At 39.2% G+C, this 23943-nt stretch overlaps 1 protein-coding gene across 1 annotated transcript; it reads right to left on the bottom strand.

The window, feature by feature from the left end:
- Positions 1-296: 296 nt before the first annotated feature.
- Positions 297-23461, bottom strand: LOC137912854 (coiled-coil domain-containing protein 148-like). The gene is made up of 14 exons (XM_068756985.1): positions 23407-23461; positions 22939-23060; positions 19590-19693; positions 18486-18577; positions 18225-18376; positions 16100-16195; positions 15146-15327; positions 14432-14570; positions 10043-10249; positions 2924-3064; positions 2053-2171; positions 1279-1396; positions 955-1089; positions 297-496 (listed from the first exon to the last, which is right to left on the bottom strand). The coding sequence occupies exons 1-14, from the start codon at positions 23459-23461 to the stop codon at positions 353-355; spliced, it is 1806 nt and encodes a 601-aa protein (XP_068613086.1). The 3' UTR covers positions 297-352.
- Between the last annotated feature and the right edge of the window lie 482 nt (positions 23462-23943).

Genomic DNA, 23943 nt, shown 5'->3' with positions numbered 1-23943 from the left:
TGTACCAATAAAACAGCTCTACAGTAGTGTGTAATAAAAGGAGTAAATGAATCTTCATGTATTATGTAGAATCTGCATAATACATGAAGATTGACCCTCAGAGACAATGTAGATACATGTTTACATTCTCTCGTCTGTTTTTTCACATGATGTGCTTAAAAAAATAATAATAATAATAATAATGATTTAAGAATTTTCCCTGTTTGGTGATCATTTTTTTGAAAAACATTTGTAACGAACACTTTTGAGCTGTGTCACTGAATATTACACGTAACATAAAATGTTTTATTGTGATATACTGTAATGCAGAATATCAGCACAAAGCTTTTGGAGAACATAATCAAGCACCTGATCAGAATTTGAGTATGGACTTGACATCTCGTCTCGGTGGTTTAGGGGGCTTGATAATGGACAGGACCTCTTTGGCGTAATGGCTGTGCTGCAGACCAGCCTCGCGCAGGGCTTGCTCAAAACGTACTCTCGGATCAGACACAATCTGGGAAACAGATGATAAAAAAACCCACAGAAAATAATGCATTTCCAGATGTTTGATACGATATCACACCCAATGTGTAATGACTACTAGATTGTATTGACTAGAACACATTTAGTACTTGAAAGAACATGAGTCATTTGTCCTGAGAGAAGGTACACACTGCCCAAGTTACACAATAGCCACACTTTAACCTGTTGTCTGCTGTGATGACAAAACTACATACAGATAGAGACTACAGTACACTGACTGACTGGGTGGCCTTGACTTAGGACAAAGTGTAGTACAAAGTACAAAGTCTGGCTTAGTTGCGAACAAGCAGCTGACATTTAACTAGCCAATCAGATTGCATAATGTTAGGGCCCCTGAGTCCGCTCTAGTCGAGTCAAAACAAAACATGACCCAAGTGGTGATTCTCAAAGAACAGAAGTGATGGGATGGTGGCTGTTATCATGTCTCACCTGGGTGTCTGTGTATGTGTTAATACTGTAGAGCGGTCTCTGGAGCTCAGGCGCCTTTATATCTAAGCGTCGACTCCTCCAAGCCTCTGTATCTGCCATCGCTCTCTCTGGGTCCGCCTCTGCCACCACCCCAATCTAAAATAAATACGGTACACAAATAAACCCAATGTGTTATGATAACATATTGTTGTAATTTTACTTAGTGCCATAAGGTGGCGGTGATGCCTCAACACAGATAAGGATGAGTGGCACTCTTTCTTTGAGGGTCATTCCATCAGACAGAGAGAATCAAGTGGCTGATGAGCGTAGTACATAACAATCCACCTGGTTTCTGAGAACTTCAAGGCGATTCTGTTTCTCTTCGTCTTCTCTCTGTCGCTCAAGCTCCCGTGCCGTCCTTTCCTCCCTCCGCTGCTGCAGCACATCGGCTCGAAACTGCACCCTACAGGGAGCACAGAGCGAGTGGATATCTGCCACTGCCACGGGCAACATTACCGATCACTTCTGACACAGCAGGCCTCCAGGGTGTGGAGGACTTTAAGGGGCTGCCAGTGCACAGCTCTCCACTGATCATCTGTTTCTGTATCTTTCTCAGTGCCTCATGAGTCAACACCATTATCTGCTATTAATGCCAGTCTTCATGCGAGTCTGCAGCTAAATTCTATAAGCAAATGACAGCTAACAGTCCAGCACTACACTACAGTCTTTTTAAGAGTATTAAAATAACAGCTGAGAAGCACCGACCCTACAACTGCAATACTAGAGGTCAGAAAAAAAAGATGCTCAGATACTGAGAAGTTGACGAAATACAGATCTTGACAGTTTCTCTTGTTGTAGTTATTGTTAAAATCCTCTCCTCTCTCCTTTGGCGTTTTATAGAATCGTCATTGTCTGTGTACTGAACACTGGTGCTACTGGTTAGTGGGGTTACAGGTAAACGTCACCCTCAGAGACAATGTTTTATATCATTGGTTCAGCGGGCAACAGGATATTCCCTCAGTTTAGTACTGAACATCTATAAAGTAGAATGAAAAAGAACGGTCTGGAATGTCCTTTCTATAAGTTTGAAAACTCAAGGTCCCACAGTGCAACACTCACCTCTGTTTATCAAGCCTTGCTTGTTCTTCCATAATGCTCCTCAAATTTGCAAGTCTCTCTTGGTCCCTCTGTTCCACCACTTCCATCCTCTTTTTCTTGTCCAAATAAAACTGTCTGACCTGAGGGAAAACAGCAGTTTGCAAAGCAAAACAAGAAAAACAAATCGACTCCACTAATGTGACTCCTACAGAAGCCTTAAAATCATCATGTCCTATTGATTGTGACAAAGCAGGAATCAGATAAGTGTAAATAAAGAGGATGAGATGATATTTCAATGTCTGGATGCTAAATTAGCCTAAATACGCTCATTAATCAAAGTGATTCGGGTCTCCTATGCTCTTTCAGCAGAGCCCGGAGTAGAGAGTTAATTAAACACTCAGACAGCTACAGGAGTTGTTTCTCTCCGCATATTATTATTCTTGAGTCATCCATACACTCGTTTGCACAGAGAAGAAGGTTGCAGCATGAGCCACTCATTAATTGCTGCGTCCTTGTCCATGAGATCCAGGTAAGCCAATTCAGCGATAACTTGTTTTTCTTTCAAAATGTGATTTTCTCTTTTCAAGTAGTCTAGCTCTATGATAATTAAGAACATTCATTTCAGAGTAAATAGCATGTATCTTTGTGTGCACATCATAGAAAGTACCCTACATCCTCTATAAAGCATATTTATGAAGATCTCTTATATCATGTAATATAATGGTTTCAACTTGGTTTGATCATAACAAATTATCCCTGGTAAAATCTTACAAAACATTAAAGTCAATGATTCCCCTTACAAAAGCACGTTAGTATGCATCAGCGGGATCTTAAGCAAATGCTGAAGGAAGAAAGTGACACACTGAGATGGGTGTGTTGAGGATGTGTTTACTTTTTCTTTCTGCTCTGCTCTGACGACCTGCCCCTTCGCCTGCTCCCTCTTTAGCCTCGCCTCTTCCTCCTCTTGTTTTCTAGCAGATATAGCTGCCTCAAGCTTTGCCACCTCCCCCTGCTGGGCCTGCCACTGCTGCAGCTGCAAACACACAAAGAAACACAAAGCATGTCACTGGCCATCAATGACTCAAAGACTGTTGTGCGGATCCCACATTCCTGTTACCAGAGCTGTCAAATGGCCTTTCACACTGTGTTAGATGACCAATCGAAGCTGTTTGATCCTCATTGCAGGAGGATATTCTGGTAAAGACAATTCTGGACAGCAACTCAGTTCAGCTTCAGACATTACATAAGTTCCAGGCTCAGTAAATATTGTTTCAACATAAAGTGCCATCCAGCTTTAAATTTGTTCAGGTTTTGTAAGGGAGCTCTAAAATGTCAGCTTTTATGAACAAAGAAAAGCAACTTGATCATTGCAGATTATTTTCATTATCCAAAGGAGTCTAAAGGGGCATTATTAAAGCAGAAGCGCATGAATCCAATATAAACCAGTTTAGAAAAAAATGGTAATGATCAGAATCGTAGGTACAATGTCATGAGAGAAATTGAGAAATATACCTTTTCCATAATTGTGTTCATATGTATGCAGAAAAATCAGTCTAGACTCTCTCAGCTAGGTGTCTGGACAAAAGAAAGACATTCAAAACATTTCACCACACACACACACTCACACCGTGGAGTGAGTGACAGGTTTGTTATGCAGCAGCCTCTCTGCGGTCTACCGGGTATTAAAGTGTTGCGTTCCAACAGGGCAGACAGATTCACAGGTCTATAAAGGGAAATCTTAAAAAATCCCTGAACGAATTAACTGAAAATTAACATGGTCTCACTCACATTAGCACCAGCAGCATCATCGAGTCAATCATACTCGCCTGCCTGGGCGCACTGGACACACACACACACACACACACACACACACACACACATACACAGCTTTTAATACATTTTGATATTCAGTCCATTTGGCCAAGAGATTCCCAGAATGAACTCTGGGTGGAATCCAGGGATGTTGGCTCTTTCACTGGAACAGTCTATTTTAGGGCGTACGCTACAGTATAGCGCTAGCATTTATTATTGTCATTACTATTACATGTTGAACGACCTCACCGGAAAAATTCCTAGTCTGTGAACCCTCATTGACAAAAGCAATAAACTGATTCTGATTTGGATTCAGAACTAAATTAAAGAAGGTTATCTGGGCTCTATGCTGGCCCAGATAAGGAAACCTGCATGCATGAACTTTGGTAATGTGAGAGATAAGATGCGTGAACAAATTGATGGATAAGCCTCTGAAGCATATTGTATATATATTGTATAGGCTCAACATTTGGTTGTAGCGGTCACATAAATCCAATACACAACTTAATATATAGCTTCGTGGTTTAGATCCACTGTGGCTAAATTTGTTAATGTTTTTTTTGTTTTGTTCAGACAGATATAAAAAGGCCTTTAAAGGAGCACAAAGAAAATAAACTGGTAATTATGTACAGTCTGCAGTAATTTGTCATTGGAATCTCATTTTATGCGAATTCAAAGGCAAATGGGGCCTCATCCTTTCTTTATGGCTCCACAAAAATGACTGCAGAGATGTCAGAATAACAAAAAAATGATAGGCTTTTTATCTGTACACTGCAGCCTATTCAAAGCCTTTGTTAATACAACAGTACAGTTATGGTGATGTATTTGTCACGGGGCGTTTCAGAAGCCATCAATTCTTTTATCGCTAGTCATTTCATGACAAACTTTCAGTACATAAAAGATGAAATGGATTAGAAGTCATGCAAAGCTGAAAATCTTCCCCGAGAATCTTTGCTGTGAATTAGAGCATTAAACTAAAGAGAATGTGAGGTGCATGCATATGAACAGCATTAATGATACATGAGGTTTACTGAATCATTAAATGGATAATAACTGACGTTCATCTGCCGATAATACAAATTACACTGTACAATTATCTTCATATTTCTACGGGGAGCAGAAAATCTTGAGATGAATAACAACCATATAACTTTGTGGAAGAAAAATGTAAATCTGAGCAATCAGCACCTCAGAGAGTTAACATCTGACACAGATCTCTACTAGCAAGCGGATGAAGACATGTAGCTCTTGTCACTAACGCTGATTGACAGACAACCTGCTGACAATCCATCCTTGTCGGGTGAGGCCAGCGTTAGCTAGGTGCAGGGGTCAGGTCATGCCACCCAAATGTACATCTTGCCCAACCCATCAAAAATGAAGACATGTTTGTGTATTTGTTCAGCCAATGGAAAAACAATATAGGAAATGCCAGTACCAGTCCAGGATTCTGATTGCATGGGCCGCTGACATCCCTCCTCCAGAGTCATCATTTTTCTTCTTCAATCACTCATTCTTTTTATGTGTTAGATTCATGATGTTCACTCTGATGTTAACTTCTCTGGCCTGTATGGACGGTGATTTGGTGACCCCTCAGTTCAGGTATGTCTATTCAAAAGTTCTACTTTCTAAGAGAGCTAACCAAAAAGCACAATATCAGTGATGTATATTCTGTTATTTCAAACATGTGGTACGCTTATGCAGGACTTCGTCACCCGTGTCACAGATTCAAGTCATGGTGCAAACAGTATGATGACAGAAAATAACCCACAGCTGTGATCTGGTAACAGTTGTCATCCTCATGACAAAACAAAGAAACAAAAAACGGAAAGAAATTAAGAGGATAGATCAGGCATGGGCAAACCCAGGCCCGGGGGCCATATGCGGCCCGTTGGTCTTTTTAATCCGGCCCACCAAACTTGTCCAAATTATATTACATTAAATAAAATTGTATTATAATTAAACCTCATTCATTTGACCTTTTCCCTGTAATGCTACCTGTAAAAGGCCAAATCCTTTAATGCAATAGCTTTCATGTGTCATTTATATTAGCTCACACAAACACTCCATCCATGTGTTCTTGGTCCGGCACCTCTGTCAAATTTTAGAACCCATTGTGGCCCGCGAGTCAAAAAGTTGGCCCACCCCTGGGATAGATGCAATGTTCAATGAGTGATTTTCTATCACCTCCTTTTCAGCCGTTATGAGCATGAAATTTAATATGATGAGGTAAATCAGTCAAAAGATATGATCTGGGAGCCTGAAAAGAAATTCACAGGGTGGATGCAATATTCAAGAGTGATTTTAAGTCAGATTTGGCATCCACCTCCTTTTCAACATTCATCAGAGTTCGAAATATGAAATCTGATCTGATGACAGCGATTTAATCATCATCAGATACATAAGTTTTGTACAAACATCAATTTAGTGATGTCCCTCAGTCTGTACACTCTTTTTCAGAGGTATTACTTGGAGGCACCTGACAGACATAACAATCGTCTGACAGATTTAAATCACGGTGCGAATCACACAGCAGTCACCACTGAAACAACGTATTTGTTTTGTAAATACTGACTATGGAGAGTGTTTTTCCACTCTATTAGTATTTCTGATCCACTTCTCTCACCTCTGAGTTACCTGTCATCCAGTCCGATGTCGCTGCCTGGAACCAGCCCTGGTGTTAGGAGAATACACTCCTAACACCAGGGCATCATTCAATCGGTAATAGTGCTGTTTATAATGAAAATGATTATAAACAGCATTGTTACTGGGAGTCATTCACCCTTCTGGAGAGATTCAAATCAGAAATTAGCTTTTTAAATGAAAAAATCCTACAGAATTATGAAAATTCTTGCTTGAATGTTGTGTCGTGTGTCATGTCAACTTGCTCATCTATTTTGCACGTGATCGTGTCGCAACAATCCGTCATCCCTTCAGGCTTTATTTACTCATGTAAAATGCAATCGTTCATCAAAGATGCGTCAGAGTGAGATACAAGTAGGAGGTAAAACAAAAGCAAGGACATAATAAAAGGCAGAAATGAACATTAACCTCAAAAACAATTTCATCTAATCACAGCAGCTGGGAAGACTGCAGAACAAGCAGCCAGTGATTTCAGAAGAACAGCCTGTTTTTCAATGATAAATCGCAAACATAAAATGTTAACTAATCGCCTTAATCAATTTAATTTTACCTTTTACAATACACTTCTACAGTTAATAGAGCTAATGCTGTACAACACATGTAGAGCGCCTCTAGAGGTTGAACAACTGCCCTATGATCAGCAATGTAGAATGATAGTTCTGTTCTTTCCTGCTGAGGGGTACAGATCACCCTGGATTTCTTTCCTCCACACATCCCACATGGCCGTGCTCCCTGAGATGGGTTAAGCACCAGGCTAGCACTGGCGAGCATAAAATAAACTTCATCCACTCTGCTCTTCTTCATCGACTCATGCAGGAGACAGAGGGAGAGCTGGACGTGCGGAGTGCAATCTACACACACACACACACGGCGCGATGATGGCAATAATCTCAGGACATAATAAAAAAAAAATTGATTCATGGAGGCTTTATTTTACACTTCTCCTTCAACTTCTTGTCACACCAAGACAAACATCTTACAGATCTGAACAAATACGCTATGATCCGCGAATAATCTCAGGATGGAATAAAAATGCTTTGAATCCAACCATCCAGGGAGGGCCCCCCCGGACCCTAAATAAGATGCCCGAGCCACCTCACCTGGCTGCTCTCAGAGGGATTTCTTCCAGACGTTTCAGTAAGTGATTACAGACCTACACAAACCACGAAGGATTAACTGGATGGTTTATTTAGCTGTTTTTGGGTTGATAAGGACCCAAAATCACCATAATAGTGTAGAAACATGGGACCTTTAACAATTTATGTATTAAAGTAACTCAGAATAGTAGCTAACTCCTCCCAACCAAGTTCACAACTATTGCGGTTTGTACCCTCTGGGATAAAAGTATCTGCATATTTAGAGATGACTTAGAGTAAACTGTTTTTAAAAACAAATGGATCCTGACATTGACAATGAGTCGTATACATTTTGACACTAGTGGCCTGCACTGACATTGTGCAAGTCATTCATTACAGCACATCTCCAGAGGGGTGAATGACTCCCAGTAGAGGCAGGAGAGTGGGTTAGAGGGGGAGACTGCACTCACTGCAGAGAACAAAGCGTTAAAGATTCAAATGCAAACAGAGGAGAATCAATCTTGTCTCGCTGCTGTGTGTCTGTGCTGTGATGATAAAGGCTGTGGACAGACTGATTGGATGCAAACAGGCATCCATCTGAGTCTCCACACAAACACAAATATGTGCACATCCAATGCAAAAACAAAACAGAAGTCAAGGAGCAAAAATGACCGTATGATGTTGTTTTTCTTATTGCTTTAGAGAGCCATGATAATGAAACTTAAAAATGTGTTTTCCTTAGGCAGAGGTGAGTTAATGTTCGACAGCAGGTTTGCTCATACTCAAAGTTAAAGGCAGTGTTGCTTCCACAAATACATTAAAACTGAGCTTTCAGCATGAATATTAGTTCACTTGAAAAAATGTCAATATCTTCTGATGTCCTTCTATATAACACAAAATGTATTAATACCATAATTACTACAGCTGCATCTTAGGTTGCTCCATTCGACAGGACTGATCCGTTAAAGTTGAATCGATAGAACTGACACGTGGTTGCTACTACGGGAAATAGTGGCAGCAAGTCAAAATGTCACTGACAGGTTAGAATGACCAAAAGTAATACTGATGGCGAAACAAGTTGGCTATGTTACCATTTGGTTAGTGAAAACTCATTTATTGCTACCTAAAATTCTATTATGACTAGTTTGTTAAATTTGACTGGTTTTATATATCATTTTCACTTAACATTGCCTGTGAGTCACATTTTACTACAAATCTATGAAAGGATGCTGCATTTTGTTGACAGCAAACATGTTGAATTGTATTCACAACTCATTTAACATTAAGCAGTGATGATTATTTCCTGAGTAAAAAGCATCAGATCCATTTGTGCCAGCGTCATTTTCCTTCATTAGCATACAGACAGGAGACTAGTATCTGATTACTAGCAGTCACTTGAGATTCCTGTGGAGGTGCATGTTAATGCCAGGTGGAAACAGCTTCTTTGGGACAATGACTATATTGGATTATTTTACGTCTGGCTCTCTGGTCTTTATAGAAATGTGAAATGTGTTTAACAGAGTAATATTTGATAAATGTGAATGTAAATGTGAAAATTCCTTGTCACAAATGTCTAGGTAGTGCTGCGGTCCTGAAGTATAAATGAGGACATAGGCTGGTGTACCTGTAGAGAAGTATTAGATGTCAACATGAGGCTACACCTGTGGACATTTAGGGTTAACTTGAATGGGATTAATTAATTAATGAAAGAAAACTGAGAACAAGCTAACTCTACAGGCTCCCAGGAAGCAAATCTTGTTCCAGCAAAGCCACAATGTAAAAAAAAAACCCAGCATGATGCCCCCTCTTCAGCAATATGTCAAAACTAAACTAAATCATGAGGACCCAGACAGACCTTGTGTCCGTGCATCAGAGTGTCTTATTATGCAATCAGCTGTAAGATATTATTAATTACATTTACACACTGGAAGGCGATGCAAACTACAACATATGGATTATGTTCACATGAGCAACTTGCTTGTTCTGTGAATGTGAACTAGCACCCCTCAGCGACAGAAACATTATGTTTGTAAGACTATCGTTATTAGCTTGTTTGCTTTCACAGCTTGTCCCAAGTGGCAGCTAAAGCGAGAAACGCTGTCAGGCAGCCTGGCGTAGTATGCAGCCTCGTCAGCAGAGATACTGTACACGAGAAGGAAGTCAGGTACCGCTGCCAGTCTTTTCCCTCTGGTGTCTTTCACAACAACTCCCACATCCACACGTGTAAATGTTCGAATAGAAAATGGCACAAGGAATTATAGACTACAATTGTGTCCACTCCAATGGGAGAAGTGAGTGAGAGTATTTACAAGAAAACACACAGCTTGTTCTTGAATGAAGATTGAATCCCCCAGGGATTGAACATACAGTTAATAATAATATATTAGGTGCAGAACTATTGTATAATTGCTAACATAAAAAGGGTTTTGTCATAAAGACAGAAATGTGACACCTCCTGGCATGAGGGTCCAGCAGACACCAACCTTCTCCTTGAGATGAGAGCAGATGTCCTGCTGGTGCTGGCGGTCTCTGTGGAGCTCCAGCTCCTCCTGGTGAGCATGTCTTGCCTCCTGCAAGGTGGCCAGAGCTCTGACCATCAGCTCTTCCTGGTCCCTCCGTCGCTGCTCGGTCAGAGCTCTCAGCTGGGCCTGGGTGAAGCGCTGCCAGTCCCACAAACGTTCATGCTCTATCTGAAGAACAGCATGCATGGAGAAAGCACTGTTTGGACCTGTGGTAGGACTGAATTCTATTCTTAGAAGCAATGAATGAAAATCCCATAAATATGAAGGACATAGTGTGCAGTTCAGAGCAGTGAAGCCCAAACAGCAACACTGTTCTATTATACGGTGTTGCATCAGAATCAGAATCAGAAGGTGTTTATTGCCATTGTCAATGAGGGTTCACAGACTAGGATTTTTTCTCGCTGAAGTCGTGCAACATGTAACAGTAATGACTGAGATACAAAAAACATAAGTACAGAACACATCACAAAACAGCAGCATCAGGAGTGGATACACAGATGTATATTAGGTGCATTAAAACTAGCGTAATCACGCAGGGCAAAGAGAACAGTGCAAGTTACCGGTTATGAAATGTTCAAGAGTCCGGGACAGAATAATTAATTTTTTAAGTGTTGGAAGGGAAGGCTGTTACTGCATTATATATAATAAAACCCCTGTTTGCGATCAACAAATACACCAATTTGATTTGTTAGCTGTAATAATGACAGCAAGACCATAGGGAAAATTCTCTGTCTGATCTTGCGCCTCTGGAGTGCAAGATGTTCTCTCTGCCTCCATCTCTCACGGCTCTGAAATGTCCAGAAGGAAAACAGTTCCTTTCTATGAGAGGGATGCCTATAGCCATTCATCATTGTGTCAACGCTCTCAGAGGCTGCATCACTTGGCTGCTTCACTGGAACAGAGGGAACGGTATTCATTTATGGGCTAATAGCGGCTAACTGACGGTGGGATGGCATTAGACGGCTGACTGGTTTTATTGAGAATGAGTGAGCTGACAGACTTGCCAACAGAACAGAAGCACCAGAGGCATTCAAGCTAATCCGGTTTATTAATGCACAACTTCAGAACTTGAAGAAGATCCACCTTCACTTTCTTTTGCTCTTTCCTTCTTTCCTTCCTTCCTTGTGTTGTGAGACATGAGTGAGCATGACTAGTGTGTCCGTGTGCAGGTGTTTGCACTTGTCCTGCAGTGTGTAATCGCAGACAGGGATGCGCTTTATCCAGCATATTACATTGCAAATACTAACACTATACAGTACAATCATCCACCGGACTGCCTCTGCAATTTATGATAGAGTCTGCATTCTAATGTCCTGTTCAGGATACAGGGCCACGGATTTGACAATATAATGGAGATAAAAATAAAATAAAACCAACTTCTCAACCCTCTCTAAACAGCAACGTCATAATTGACAATAGAAGCTCCATCCAGCAGAGGGGGATGTCCACTCTGAACAAACCAGGTTTATTCTTATTCTTAATTAATTTTTTTAAGTGTTGGAAGGGAAGGCTGTTACTGCATTATATATAATAAAACCCCTATGACTGAGGATTCACGCTTTGCAGATGACATTCTAGTCTGGCCCATTTAGATTTAAATGGGCCAGACTAGAAGTATTTCTGAGGATGTTTATGTGTTCATCTAAATGTACCATTAATGGGTGTGGAATTTGTGTTTTAAATGCTTTGTAATATTAACTGTGATGTGTTGGTTCCAGGGACTGCTATTGTGTATTTGCTTGACATAAATGATGTATTTTATAGAAAGAGGTGGACTTGAAAAGTTCTAGTGAACTTAAACCTGCTCCTTTTTGAGCATAAGTGTCATGTTTTTAAATTCAATTCATTGCTCACTTTAAAAAAAACAAACAAACAAATAAAGAAGCAAACAAACAAACATCCAAGGGTGGTAAAGCTTGGAGGTTGGGTTAATTTTAAGCTTGCAAAAAGAACACAAAACACTTATACACGGTATAAAGTCCCACAGACAGTGATAAACTGCTGACATAAATGAGATGATGAAGAAATGGGAGCATATGAAGGACTGTAAATGAGACTACCGCACCTCTCCCCCTCAGCTTTCCTTTCCTTGGTGTACCACTGAAATGACCTCACCTGAGCAATATTTTTAAAATCATCATGGAAAAACACAAAATATGTTCTGTTAAATTATTCTTCTGACCTCAATCTAAATAAGGAAAGTTGAAAATGTGGATAATGACAGAAGTTGAAGACAGTTTCGGAGTTAACTGTTAAATTATGCCGTGCAATCCATTTAACAGCAGTAACCCATCATACCTGTAGTTATGAAAGCTATTCAGAAAAGAGAGCCGTTGTATCTTGCATTGGAATTTATAGAAGAAAATGATGCAATCATCCTGAAATGATTGCATGTAGATGGAAGTGACTGGTGAGCAAAATAATAATGTTCCAACAGGAAAAGATTTTGAAGCTCTGAGGTATAAAAACAACACATGCAATGCTAGGGGCTATGCTGTTTACCATATAGAAATTAATCTGTAATTAAAGGGACTACTGGAGCATTTTTAGTTGACCTTAATGTGTTCAGGACCAATTGGAATTATTTTCCATGCAAAGTATTCAAGTGAAATATCTGGCACAAGTAGAGCTGCAAAATAGACATGATTCCTTTTTACTCGCTTTATTCCTAATGGAACAAAGACGTCTAATGAAATAGCTCACTACAAGAATCATTTGACAAACATTCTAGCCTAGCTATCAATACATATCATGCTTATTTACTTCATTTAGATTTTAGATATATAAAAAGGCCTGTGTAATCCCAAGAATTTATATACTAGTATCAGAGAAACATTTATGCTCCTAATCGATGTGGTTGACATTAATAGTCTAATTAAAAAGCCATTTTACCGGTAATTCTTACAAATGGCTGAATTAGATGGCTCAGCATGGCATTGACTGTGAGTCTGTTTCTGAATAGTGTGAAGAAACTGATCTATTCCCCAATCCCCCCCCCCCCCCCCCCCCCTATACCTCAGGTTGAATGATCACAGCTCTAAACGCAGCTGGAACAGACACGAGGACAGGTCTTTGGGTGTGGGTGAGGAAGGAGCGTAGGACTGGCGGTTGTCATGGTGATGTTAGGCAGTGGCATGAGTAAGGTGTCCACATATGACGACATAACACATCCTGCAGTGTGCTGAGCAGGTCATTGCCCATGAGAATATGCGGGCCTGTTTGCTTGGTTCAGCCAACTGAGCTACCGTACATTGATCAGGAAGCTGGGAACTCACACCCAGACTGGGAGACAGATGCAATTTTAAAAGGAGGTGTGTTTGTTGAGGCGCATCAGTATATAGAATGTGCAAGTATGTGTCCATTTGGGACATGTATACAGTATATTGTGCATTAAAAATAGAAAGAAATAAAAAGAAAGATCAGTGAGCAGTATCACTGTTGAGCAGGACAACTCAACTCGTTTGATCAGTGGTCTGCAAATGAGACTGAGACTGCATGAGACTGTATGAGACATCTGCTACAATAGTAGCTTACCACCACCAATTATCTATAAGGCATCTTTGAGTGTCTCTAAAAGCGCTACATAAAACTATTCATTATTATTAGTAGTAAAATTAAATATTTTTGATGGACTCCTTTCTGGATCCAATCCGGATGAAATTCGGTGGTAAGATAGATGTACCCACCCAATATGAATAAGGTTCCATAAGCATCGATCAATAATCAGCCGAGATATTGAGGAACACATTTTGAAGCTCTATTGACTGCAATGTTAATGGAAATTTCAAAGTGATCCAGAATCCAGGATCTCTTCTGAAGCATCACCAAAATGTAATCATCTGTTCCTGGTGACATTCCCAACATTTCCCAAAATATTTCATCCAGATCTGTCCAGAACTTTTTCAGTTATCTTGCTAACGGATGGATGGACAGACAGACAAACGTCAGCGATTATAATATTAATAATAATATTAATAAGTATTATTATTAATGTTAATATAATAATTATCGATATTACTATTATATTATTCTTGTCAGTTTATGAAATTATTGTCAACACAATTTTCCTGGGAATAGATGGTTGTTTAAAGATGTTTAGATAAAAACATATTAGACACACATCTTAATTCCAAGCAGCCTGTTTATGAATGTTAGGATTCATGTCTTGAGTGGATATCTAGTAGAACATTATCAGTATGTCAATAAAGGTGTGGACATTGTATGTTTTTCATGTTCCAGGCAAAGCCAAGTCTACGTGTTTGATTTCAGACATTGTCTCTATGTTTCTTCTTGATTTGATCAACTTTGTAAAAAATCTTTTTTTTCTATATATTTTGCTGAAGTACTGACCAGCTCTTGTCTTTTCCTTTCAGGGAACAGTCTCTGTAGCATATCCATGCAGAGCGCTCTGTAGTTTGGTATGTCATGAGTGTACTGAGAAAAAGTAAACTGGAAGCATTGATGGTCTTCTGCACACCATCCACAGAACCTGAGACACATGATTAAAGACACATAAATAAAAAGAACTCGACACTAGATTCACCTTTCACTCGTTTTCATTCCATTTCAATTCCAGAGTGTGCATGTGGTAATGAAAAATTATATATTGCTCAAGGAAGGCAATTGTACTACATATGGTCACTATCAGAATCAGAAACAGAATACAAAATGCGCTTGTATCAAAAGCAATTTCCCTTTGGGATCAATCAAGCATGCTAATTCTGATTCTGATCGTGACCATATGGAAATAAAATCAAGTAATAACAGTATCTTTGAAGCATTAATATATTCAACTTTCCAGTGAAAACAACTTGCCAGGAGAAAAGCATTTGTATCTCTATATGCTCTGATGTCATCTTGTTACAATAGAGGCCTGGAAATTAACACGTTAATTTTTCTAATCACGACTGAGGAAGATAAAAGGAATACAGGTACACCTATTAAAGTGAAACTGCAAAGCTGTTTCTATTGTGAAAAATCACTAGAGTTTCTTATTTAATCATCATGTAAGCACCAACAGTTATGAAAGGAACACAATAGAAGTTTAGCTCTCCTCAGCCCAACCTGTCAATTTTTTGCAGTTGTTCTTGGAGCCTCTGCAGCCTGCTCTGGTGTCCCTCTGACAGGGAGTGGAACGCCTGGATCAGCGAGTCCTTCAGCGCAGGGTAAGGGCAGTCTGAATGCCAAACCTCCTCTGGAATGTGCACTTTGTTCAAAATAGCGTCTGGAGTACTCGAGAAATATTTCTGGAGATGAGAGTTTAATATCTTGGAGATGAAAAGTATAATATGAAATGGAAAACATTGATGAAATATTATATATAGTTTCTACCCATTGAACTTTTGCATATTTTGTTATGTGACGACTGCAAACAAATACATTTTAATGGGATGTTTTTGTGAACTACCAAAACAAAGTGGCACACAATTTTGACGTGCAAACATTTCTTTACAAATAAAATGTACACAAATTCAACCCCTTTGAGACAATACTTTGTTTGTGGAACTGCCTGTTACTGCAATTACAGCTGCTAGATACTAACATTTATGCACATTCTTCTTTACAAAACAGCTCAAGCTCAGTCAAATTGGAGAGTCTTTATGAATGGCAGTTTTCAAATCTTGCCACAGATTCTCGATTGGATTTAGGTCTGGACTTTGACTGGGCCAATAATATGTTTTGTTTTAAACCCTTCCATTATAACCCTGGCTTAATATTTAGGGTCCTTGTCCTGCTGGAAGGTGAACCTCCCCACAGTCTCAAGTCTATTGCTGACTCAAACAAGTTTTCTTTCAAGATTGCCCTGCAAGAGCATGATGCTGTTACCATCACGTTTGACAGTGGGGATGGTGTCCTCCGAGTGATGTGCATTGTTACAGTTTTTCACCGCACATTGCATTTTGCATTTAGGCCAAAAGGTTCAATTTTGGTGTCATCTCACAGAACACCTGCTTCCTCAAAAATTAAGTCATGTATAATGTTCTTTGTACACTGTAGGAATTTGAGTGTGAAACTTACATCTAAGCCAAGGCCAGTGATCTCCTCCTCCAATGCAAGATGCTCTCTGTGAAGTTGAGTATTTATGCCATCTTGCCCGTCTTTCACGTAGTTTATCTGGTCATTTGAATTGGAAAAAAAACCCTGTGTAATTAATACAGGCTTAAGAAGTAAACACAACCATTATTCCCCCATTTTATTCAGGGAAATCAAACTGGTGTTCATGAATTGACCTAATTGTTCAGGGCTATTGAGGTGCTGGTAATGTCTTGACTTACCTTTTTAATATCAATGATGTTTTAAGAGAGAAACATTCAGATGAAAATCATAGCAACACACCGGGGGCTGTAGGAACACACACTTTCTGATTCAGAAGCATTTATTTATTACAATTACAAAATCAGTAACTGTCTATTAACTAACTGTCCAAAATACTACATATCAGAAAGAGGAAAACAGTTGGTCATAAATTGAAACATTTATCAAATAATTAGGTATATTTGTCTGTTTCAGAGAAAGAACAGTTGAATTAAAACAAGAGAGAAAGGGGGAGTCACATTCAAGACATTCAACAGCTTGTTTCAAAAGATGTTGAAGACAAAAAAGCAAAGACTTTATGAACAATTGGTTGTGAACTATTTAAACTTCTTCAGTTTTCTTTTTGGGTGGCATGTACTCACTCCTCCATCAATCCCTGGAATACTTTCCTTTAGTCTCACTTCGAGACTCGCCTTGTTGTCACAGAGTGATCACATGCCCACTCGCACACATTCTGTACAGGACTTGACTGCAGACTATAACCGTGGATTGATGCTTGACAGCTGTGCTTTTCCATAGTCAGTTTGCACGCTGTTAACTGTTGAGTCCTTCAGTTTCAACACAAGCAACTACCGTATTTTCACAACCATTAGACGCACGTAAAAGTCTTAAAATGTGTCTAAAATATGTTTTTTCATGTGTATTTCTGAAGTAATAATGTCTGAAGGTACATTTGCTACGGTAATCTAGCTCCTAATCTCTTAGCTAAATCATGCACAGCTCTTTAATACAGCAAACACAGATTAAGGGAAAGGTTAATCACTCCAAAAATTAATGATGCACAGTGCATGAAATTAATGATTAGGGAGAAATGTAATTTGATTATTTTACATTATGGAAAGAATCAGTGTCGTTCAGCTTTAATATCAATCTTCAATCCAATGATGGCTTAAACTACAATATGAGGTATCAAAACACACAATATTCAACAGACAGTAAAATGCTGTGGCCTAAATTTCAGACCAAATCATACCCTTTGGTTCCCTTTTGCTAAAGTATTTCTTGTTCTACTGTCTATTTCTTCATTTTCTCTTTAGCATTAAGACAGATGAGTGTGTGATTACTAAACAGCAACTGAAAAGGAGTTATATCTGAATTTGTTGAGAAACATGGAGTGAACTAACGGGGTAGACGAAAATTCTGGAAAAATGAAAAAGAAAAAATTGGGTGTGAAGGGGGTATCAAAAGTAGAAGGGGTCATGGGAAAGAAACAAGCACACAGAGAAGATACAACTGCTGTTAGATGGTTCGTTTCAAGTGTGATCTGTCTTTAAGGACCCCTGCTTATGCCTTAATCTTGTCATTTATCCCTAGAGCTTGCAAAACATTTCTCGCAATCAAAGGCAGCAGTGACGACCTGCGGCCCGTGGATAATAACAAACAGGACGTTTATGAACAGTGATTAAAACGCTGTGTGAACAAGCAGATATGCAGGACAGGATGATTTGCTACCTGCAGAAAGTGAGCACAGCTAGTTGAAGTACATGAGTGTACTGACAAGATGAAGTACAACCAAATGGCTAATGATTCTCACATTTTTCAAACCAGGTGCAATAAAATTCTGTGTTTAATAACTTTCATGATAGATTTTGACCCACAATGTCAGCTGGGATAGGCTCCAGCATAAACCCATGACCCGGAAGGGGATAAGCAGCTGAGGACAAGATGATCAATGATCACTGATCTCGTCTTCAAGTGAATGAACGAATGAATGAATGAATGAATGAATGATCTTCCCAGCAAGCTTCTACAAAGTCAGCTCTATGTAGGCCACATTAGACTAGAGGATGCTCAAATCCAGCACGTCTATTTCATATGATAAAGGTACCTGTTGCATGATTTGTTCCCAGTTTGATCGATGAGCGGTGAGCTGCTTGCGTTGCCCTTCAGCCAGTCTGAAGCACAGGTCATCCTTGAGCTGATAAACCGGCACCACAGTAGCTATCCTGAATGCCTCCCGCTCCTTCTCCAGGATCAGCCCTGATCATCGAATCAGACATACTGCATGAGGACAGATTAAAACAGCACTCGCCAGCAGACACTGATGGACAGTCACTAATAATATGTAAAATCAATTTGCATTGTTTACCGTGATCACGTAATGAGAAGATGGCAGTGTCTGTTCTATCAGTTGGTCTGAGCTGCTCTATAAAATCAACGATGTCGTTGTCAGCTTTATCCCTGTTTCATGAAAGAAAGTGTCAAATACAACATTGCCCGAGTTAATTTAGCAAACAACCAACATTAGCAGAACACATCATTAGTTAAGTCATTAACGCAGATGCTTAATGCCGCTTTGTTCAAATGTTTGTGAAGAAAAAAGTAATGGAGGCAAACAAACTCAACATTAGCTACAAGTGGTGCCAAGGTCAGGTTAGCCACCATGACATTGTCAAAAACGTAACTTCTGGTTTTGCTAATTTATGGACTTTTTGGGATTTGTATTTCTCTGAACACTGACTGATAATCGATGTTTGCATTATCATTATTACATTATCATTATTCCAAACTTGCCCCTTTTTGCAATAAAGAATATCACTAAAATGTAAGCATGACTGTCAGAACTGCATATTGCTTTGACTCTCTAGAGTAATACGCAGTAATTTGAAATTATTGATTCATTGAATTAATGGATTAGAATCTACAAAGGTAACTAGGCGTCATAAACTAAAGTTAAACGGAATTCTTTGAATATAATACGAGCACCTCCTTCTGTAGATAAATGTATAGAGCTGCCTCTTTATGACTAAACTCATTACTGAAGCGCATGCTTATGTGCATCATTAACCTTGGGTGGCTCAGACACAGTCATTATGCAGCTGAACGAGCTGCCCCCCAGAGCTACCGCTGCCCTTCTCACTGCACTGAGGCTTTAGTTCTGGACTTCAGCCTCAGCATGCACACTGAGAGCTCCTCCATTCTGTATTCCCCTCTGTCCCCACACTGCTCCATCCCTCTATGTCTCCCCATTTCTCTTCCTTCAATTCAATGTCATCACTCCAAGAAAATCATCTTATAGTTTTCTTTTGGGGGCTTACTTCTGCCTCGCCCCTCCCCTTTCCCCCCACACCCTAATTTTTCCATGCAGGTTCCTGTCTGGGCTCAATGGGGCTTAAGTGGAACGGCTGAGTGGTGTTATAGCAGATTCAGAAAACTGCAGCAGATAATGACAGGGAGTAATAGTGGCTCTTACTCTGCCTTTTGCAGCCTTGGGCACTCTCTGCTCCACACCTGTCTGTGCTGCCGCAATATGGAGCTTTCCTTGGTTGCCTTGGCCGCAGAGCAAATCTTTTGAACCTATGAGATGCACAGTAGGAATAAACAATTTTCCTGGAAATAGGATTAGCACAAAAATGTTGGACGGTTGATATTAAAATACATCAAATGTATTTGCTCATACAAATAATTAACTTCCTATGGGCAAAGTTGATTTTGGTGTGGTGTAACATGAATTATCTGGAGCTTTTAATAACATTGGAAAAGCACAACAAACAAAGTGGCCTTTTATTGTGACCAGCCAAAGGCACACCGGTGCAATAATCATGCTGTCTCATCAGTATCTTATTATCTTATGCCACACCTGTCAGGTGGGTGGATTATCTCGGCAAAGGAGAAGTGCTCACTAACACAGATTTAAACTAGAAAGACAATCAGAGATTGCAGACCCTCGCTCCAAAAGACTATTCGATCTTGTGAGACAGTAAACAGGGCTTCCGGATCAGAGGGGCCAAACCTGCTCTAGCTTGCTGCTCCGGAATGTACTACAAGCAATCTTCTGGACTCTTTTTCCCATCATGCCATTCGTGTCCCTCCCTCTTAAAGTGGCAGTTTACAGCACAGGCACAATTCCAGATGTAAAAATAATTCTAGAATCTGGATCCAGATCCAGATCAATGCCATTCTCGGGGAGAACCGAGCCACGGACAGAACCTTGCTTGTGTAACATTTTCAAGTCGATTGGGTTACTAGTTTTTGACTTATGCGCTCGGACAGACAAACAGACAAACAGACAGACAAACGCACCCAATTGCAATACCCTCGCCTCCTCTTCGGCGAGGGTAACAAGTTGGTGAACAAAATTTGAGAGAAATTAGGCCTTTTGTGTACATAGAAAAAGTCTTAGATCATTGATTTCAACTGACAAAAGATTGGAGCAAAAACCAAAGTATTTGTTCAGTGTATGTACGTAAAAAAAAAAAGAAAAAAAGAATGCTTGAAATTGTTTCAATTGTGGGCCCTGAATCTATAATCTATGAAAGTTTGACTTTTTTAATGGAATTCTGGAAATAAATACACTTTTCCATGATATAATAATATTTTTGAACGGGTCTGTAGGTGTTCCTTTCCTCTCTGCACACAGAGGATATATTTTTGAGCATTAGTGTGTCTATGGCAGGCTTATAAACTGGGGTAAATCAACTGAAACGGTATCTCTGGTAAAACATGGAAGCAAAAAAACAAAAACAGAAGCAAATTAAAATAATTAAACAGAAACGCAAAGGACACGCATGAAGCATGTTATTAGGAGGGAGTGGTAGAAATCTTAATCTCCTCTCGTTCTTTTTCTCCTTTCATCACAAGGATCATGTCCTCCTTCACAGTGCAGTGATTCATTGTCTTCTATCTTTCTTTTCATACACAGGCCACTGGCTCAGTTAATTGTACAAAGAAAAGTCTCACATATCTAATACATGGGTACAACCCATTTAATATTAATAAGAAATCTAGAGGAGCTAGGTTGTTGATTCATGTCATGACTTACGGTATCTATGTCTCAATTTGTTTGCTGTTGTTAGTGCAAAAGAAGAAATAATATATGTGCAAAAAATGTATCCTCGGGGGGTGACATTCATTTTGATAGCTATTGGTTCAGCAGCCCTCAGTCTGGCACTAGTGCTCTGAATAGAAAGCTCAAACTGATCATGCATCTTCCAGGTAACGTATAATCTAATGTGTGATATCACATTAGCTATGAAACAGCTGAACTGAAGATAAACATGTGGTATAAATGTCAAATAGACTATTCCATATACTCTATTAATGTCCTCCCTTATTTACATTTCACATTTACATATATTAATCTAACCCACTTTCATTGCATTTACAAAACACTTGTATCATTTTAGTGGGCACTACAAATTTACTTCATACAGATTTGGAGAAAATCTATGCCTTCTTTTGTCATGGTCATATTTTAGCAAAACATTTTTATGCATATTACACAGTAAAAGAAATACAAGCATATATAATTTTATTCGTATTTTATTTGCAGAACCTCATTCCAAAAAAGTTGGAATTCTGCATATGTTAACAAAACAGAATGCAGTAATTTGCTAAGCAGACTGTTTACAGACAACAAAGAAGGTAAATCCAGAAATATTGGATTTTCTTTACATTTACGCTTGTTACGAAACAGTGAAAATCATATCGGTACTTCACAATAAACACACTATAGTGACCAAATGTCACGTTCTTCTTCCATGTGTTCCACGATGATGAATGTTTGGGTTGGCAGAGTATCAAAACCAGAATTACTATGATTATTTACAAGTCCTACAATATTTCAAATAGACATTTTTAAAATATAAAGAGAAAATTTAGATTTTGGAGTAGAAAAAGAAGTCAAAATAATTTTGAATTGTGTCATCAGACCTTTGTATAAATTTTCACATCTATAAAACGTAAAGTAATAAACACACCGACACATAAATGCAATATTATAATACTTACCCTTCTTGACAGTAAGGATTGCAGTGTCTCGGTTCTGCACATTCAAATCATTTAATCTTTCTAATCTAACTGCGAGGGTTAATTTTTAATATGGGTTTAAATGGATTTGTTTATTCTGTTCTTGAAATGTTTTGTGCAGTAATTATCAAAATCTTATCAATAACCTCCTAAACATTTAGCTAATTCTGCCTGTCACTTCCAGAAGAGCAAAACTTATTCCATGCTTGGGGCAACTCATGGCCATTTTATTTTACTCTTTATCACATCACCACTGGGAGATGCTTAGAAATCCTGGCTTTCAGCAGGCCCACCGAATGTGAGCATCGCCTGTCTTATCTTGGCTATGCAGAGAGCAGGGTCGGAAGGAGCCATGGGCAACCATAATGATACTAAAAAGCTTCTGCCTCAGTTTAGCAATTAAAACACCACAGGTCTAACAGTCTTATCTGCATTGCCCCTAGCATTAACTTCATGCTGTGCTCAGAGTCAGATGACTATGAAGCAAAATGAATATTCAGAAAGTGGCAATGCTTTGTGTGTGGTGGTGATATTATGTTGTTAGATAAACTATAATGGTTATGCAATGCCTTTCTTATATGGAAGGAAATCCCCTTACCGTGTGTGGGGAGAAGAAAGAAAGGTAGATAAACAGAAATAATGGCTTTATTTACGACTGCTGGATACATGCCTTTGTATCTACTTTCAATTGAGTATGCAATGTCATAGTGTTTTTGTATTCTTATTCACTTGTTGTTGCATCACCATGTTGGTAATATATTTATTATGATATTGACACTGACAAAATAAATTACCTTTTGTCCAGTTCGACCAGACTCCAGGCGTTCGGCATCAAGAATAACTTGCAGGATTTTAAATTCAACTGGTTTGCAATTTGAGTTACAAAGGCCATTTTTCCTTTGCAGTGCCAGTTTTCCTGCATGGATGAAAGGAGAGGATATGGTAAAGGGTGAGATGCTGAAAGTCCCTTCACTTGTAATATCTAAAGCGTAACCCTCATGCTGACATCGGGAAAATACATAAATAGTGGTAAAGACAGAGGAACAGTTTTATTTGAGTATTAATGGTTTACATGGATAATTTGGGCAGGAGGTGGGGCAGAGAGCAAATTGTCTGACAGATTTTGTTTTTGAGTACGGTAGTTCAGCTGTGACAGAAGGAGGCAGGTGAACAAACACAAGCAATGCAACCTTTGAAAAGCATCTTTAAACTACGTGCACATTTCAATGCAGAGATTTCATTAAATTTCTGCCGCTACTTACCAGCATCCTCTGCTCTGTAGTTTGTATTAAATTTAAGGAGATCCCTTCCAATCATGATTTCAGATCTCTTTGTATGTGCCACACTGCCTGCAGATTAAAGACATAGCCTGTATTGTAGAATGTGAAGATCACAGAAGTATCACTCAACTTGATAAAAGGCAAGATGTCACTGCAGCATCACTCACATTTTACGGTCTTTCAAACTAGAACCAAAGTATTGCAAAAACAAAACTCTGCAATCATGGCATTGCTTAAAAATCAGTAACATTTGGACAGGTTTTGGTGTTTGTCCATGCAAAAGCTACCTTTTTCACACACAAATAAAATAAATTGCACTGTGCACGTTTAACAAATCGCACACCGACTTCAATAATCAAGGAAATGACTGATCATCCAAAATGGAATACTTTCAGCTCCAATTTAGTTGAACAATAATGCAGAGCCACATAAAAACTTACGAAGTCAAGTGGGAGCAGTTGTTTTGGTCAGTGAGCTAAATTAGCTGGAATGCTACATTATACAAAGGTTTTTATCGAC

Source organism: Brachionichthys hirsutus, unplaced genomic scaffold (genome assembly GCF_040956055.1).
Source record: "Brachionichthys hirsutus isolate HB-005 unplaced genomic scaffold, CSIRO-AGI_Bhir_v1 contig_916, whole genome shotgun sequence".
NCBI lineage: Eukaryota > Metazoa > Chordata > Actinopteri > Lophiiformes > Brachionichthyidae > Brachionichthys > Brachionichthys hirsutus.
This window is presented reverse-complemented; position numbering and strand designations above follow the sequence as displayed.

What these genes read in the sequence shown, in the direction of transcription:
- LOC137912854 (XM_068756985.1), bottom strand. Translation starts at nt 23,461, where the DNA reads ATGATTGGAAGGGATCTCCTTAAATTTAATACAAACTACAGAGCAGAG. An exon ending in CTTCTCATTACGTGATCACG is followed by an intron (nt 18,377 to 18,485) that starts GTAAACAATGCA and finishes TTCGATGATCAG; the next exon opens with GGCTGATCCTGGAGAAGGAG. An exon ending in GCAAGGCTTGATAAACAGAG is followed by an intron (nt 1,397 to 2,052) that starts GTGAGTGTTGCA and finishes TGCTCCCTGTAG; the next exon opens with GGTGCAGTTTCGAGCCGATG.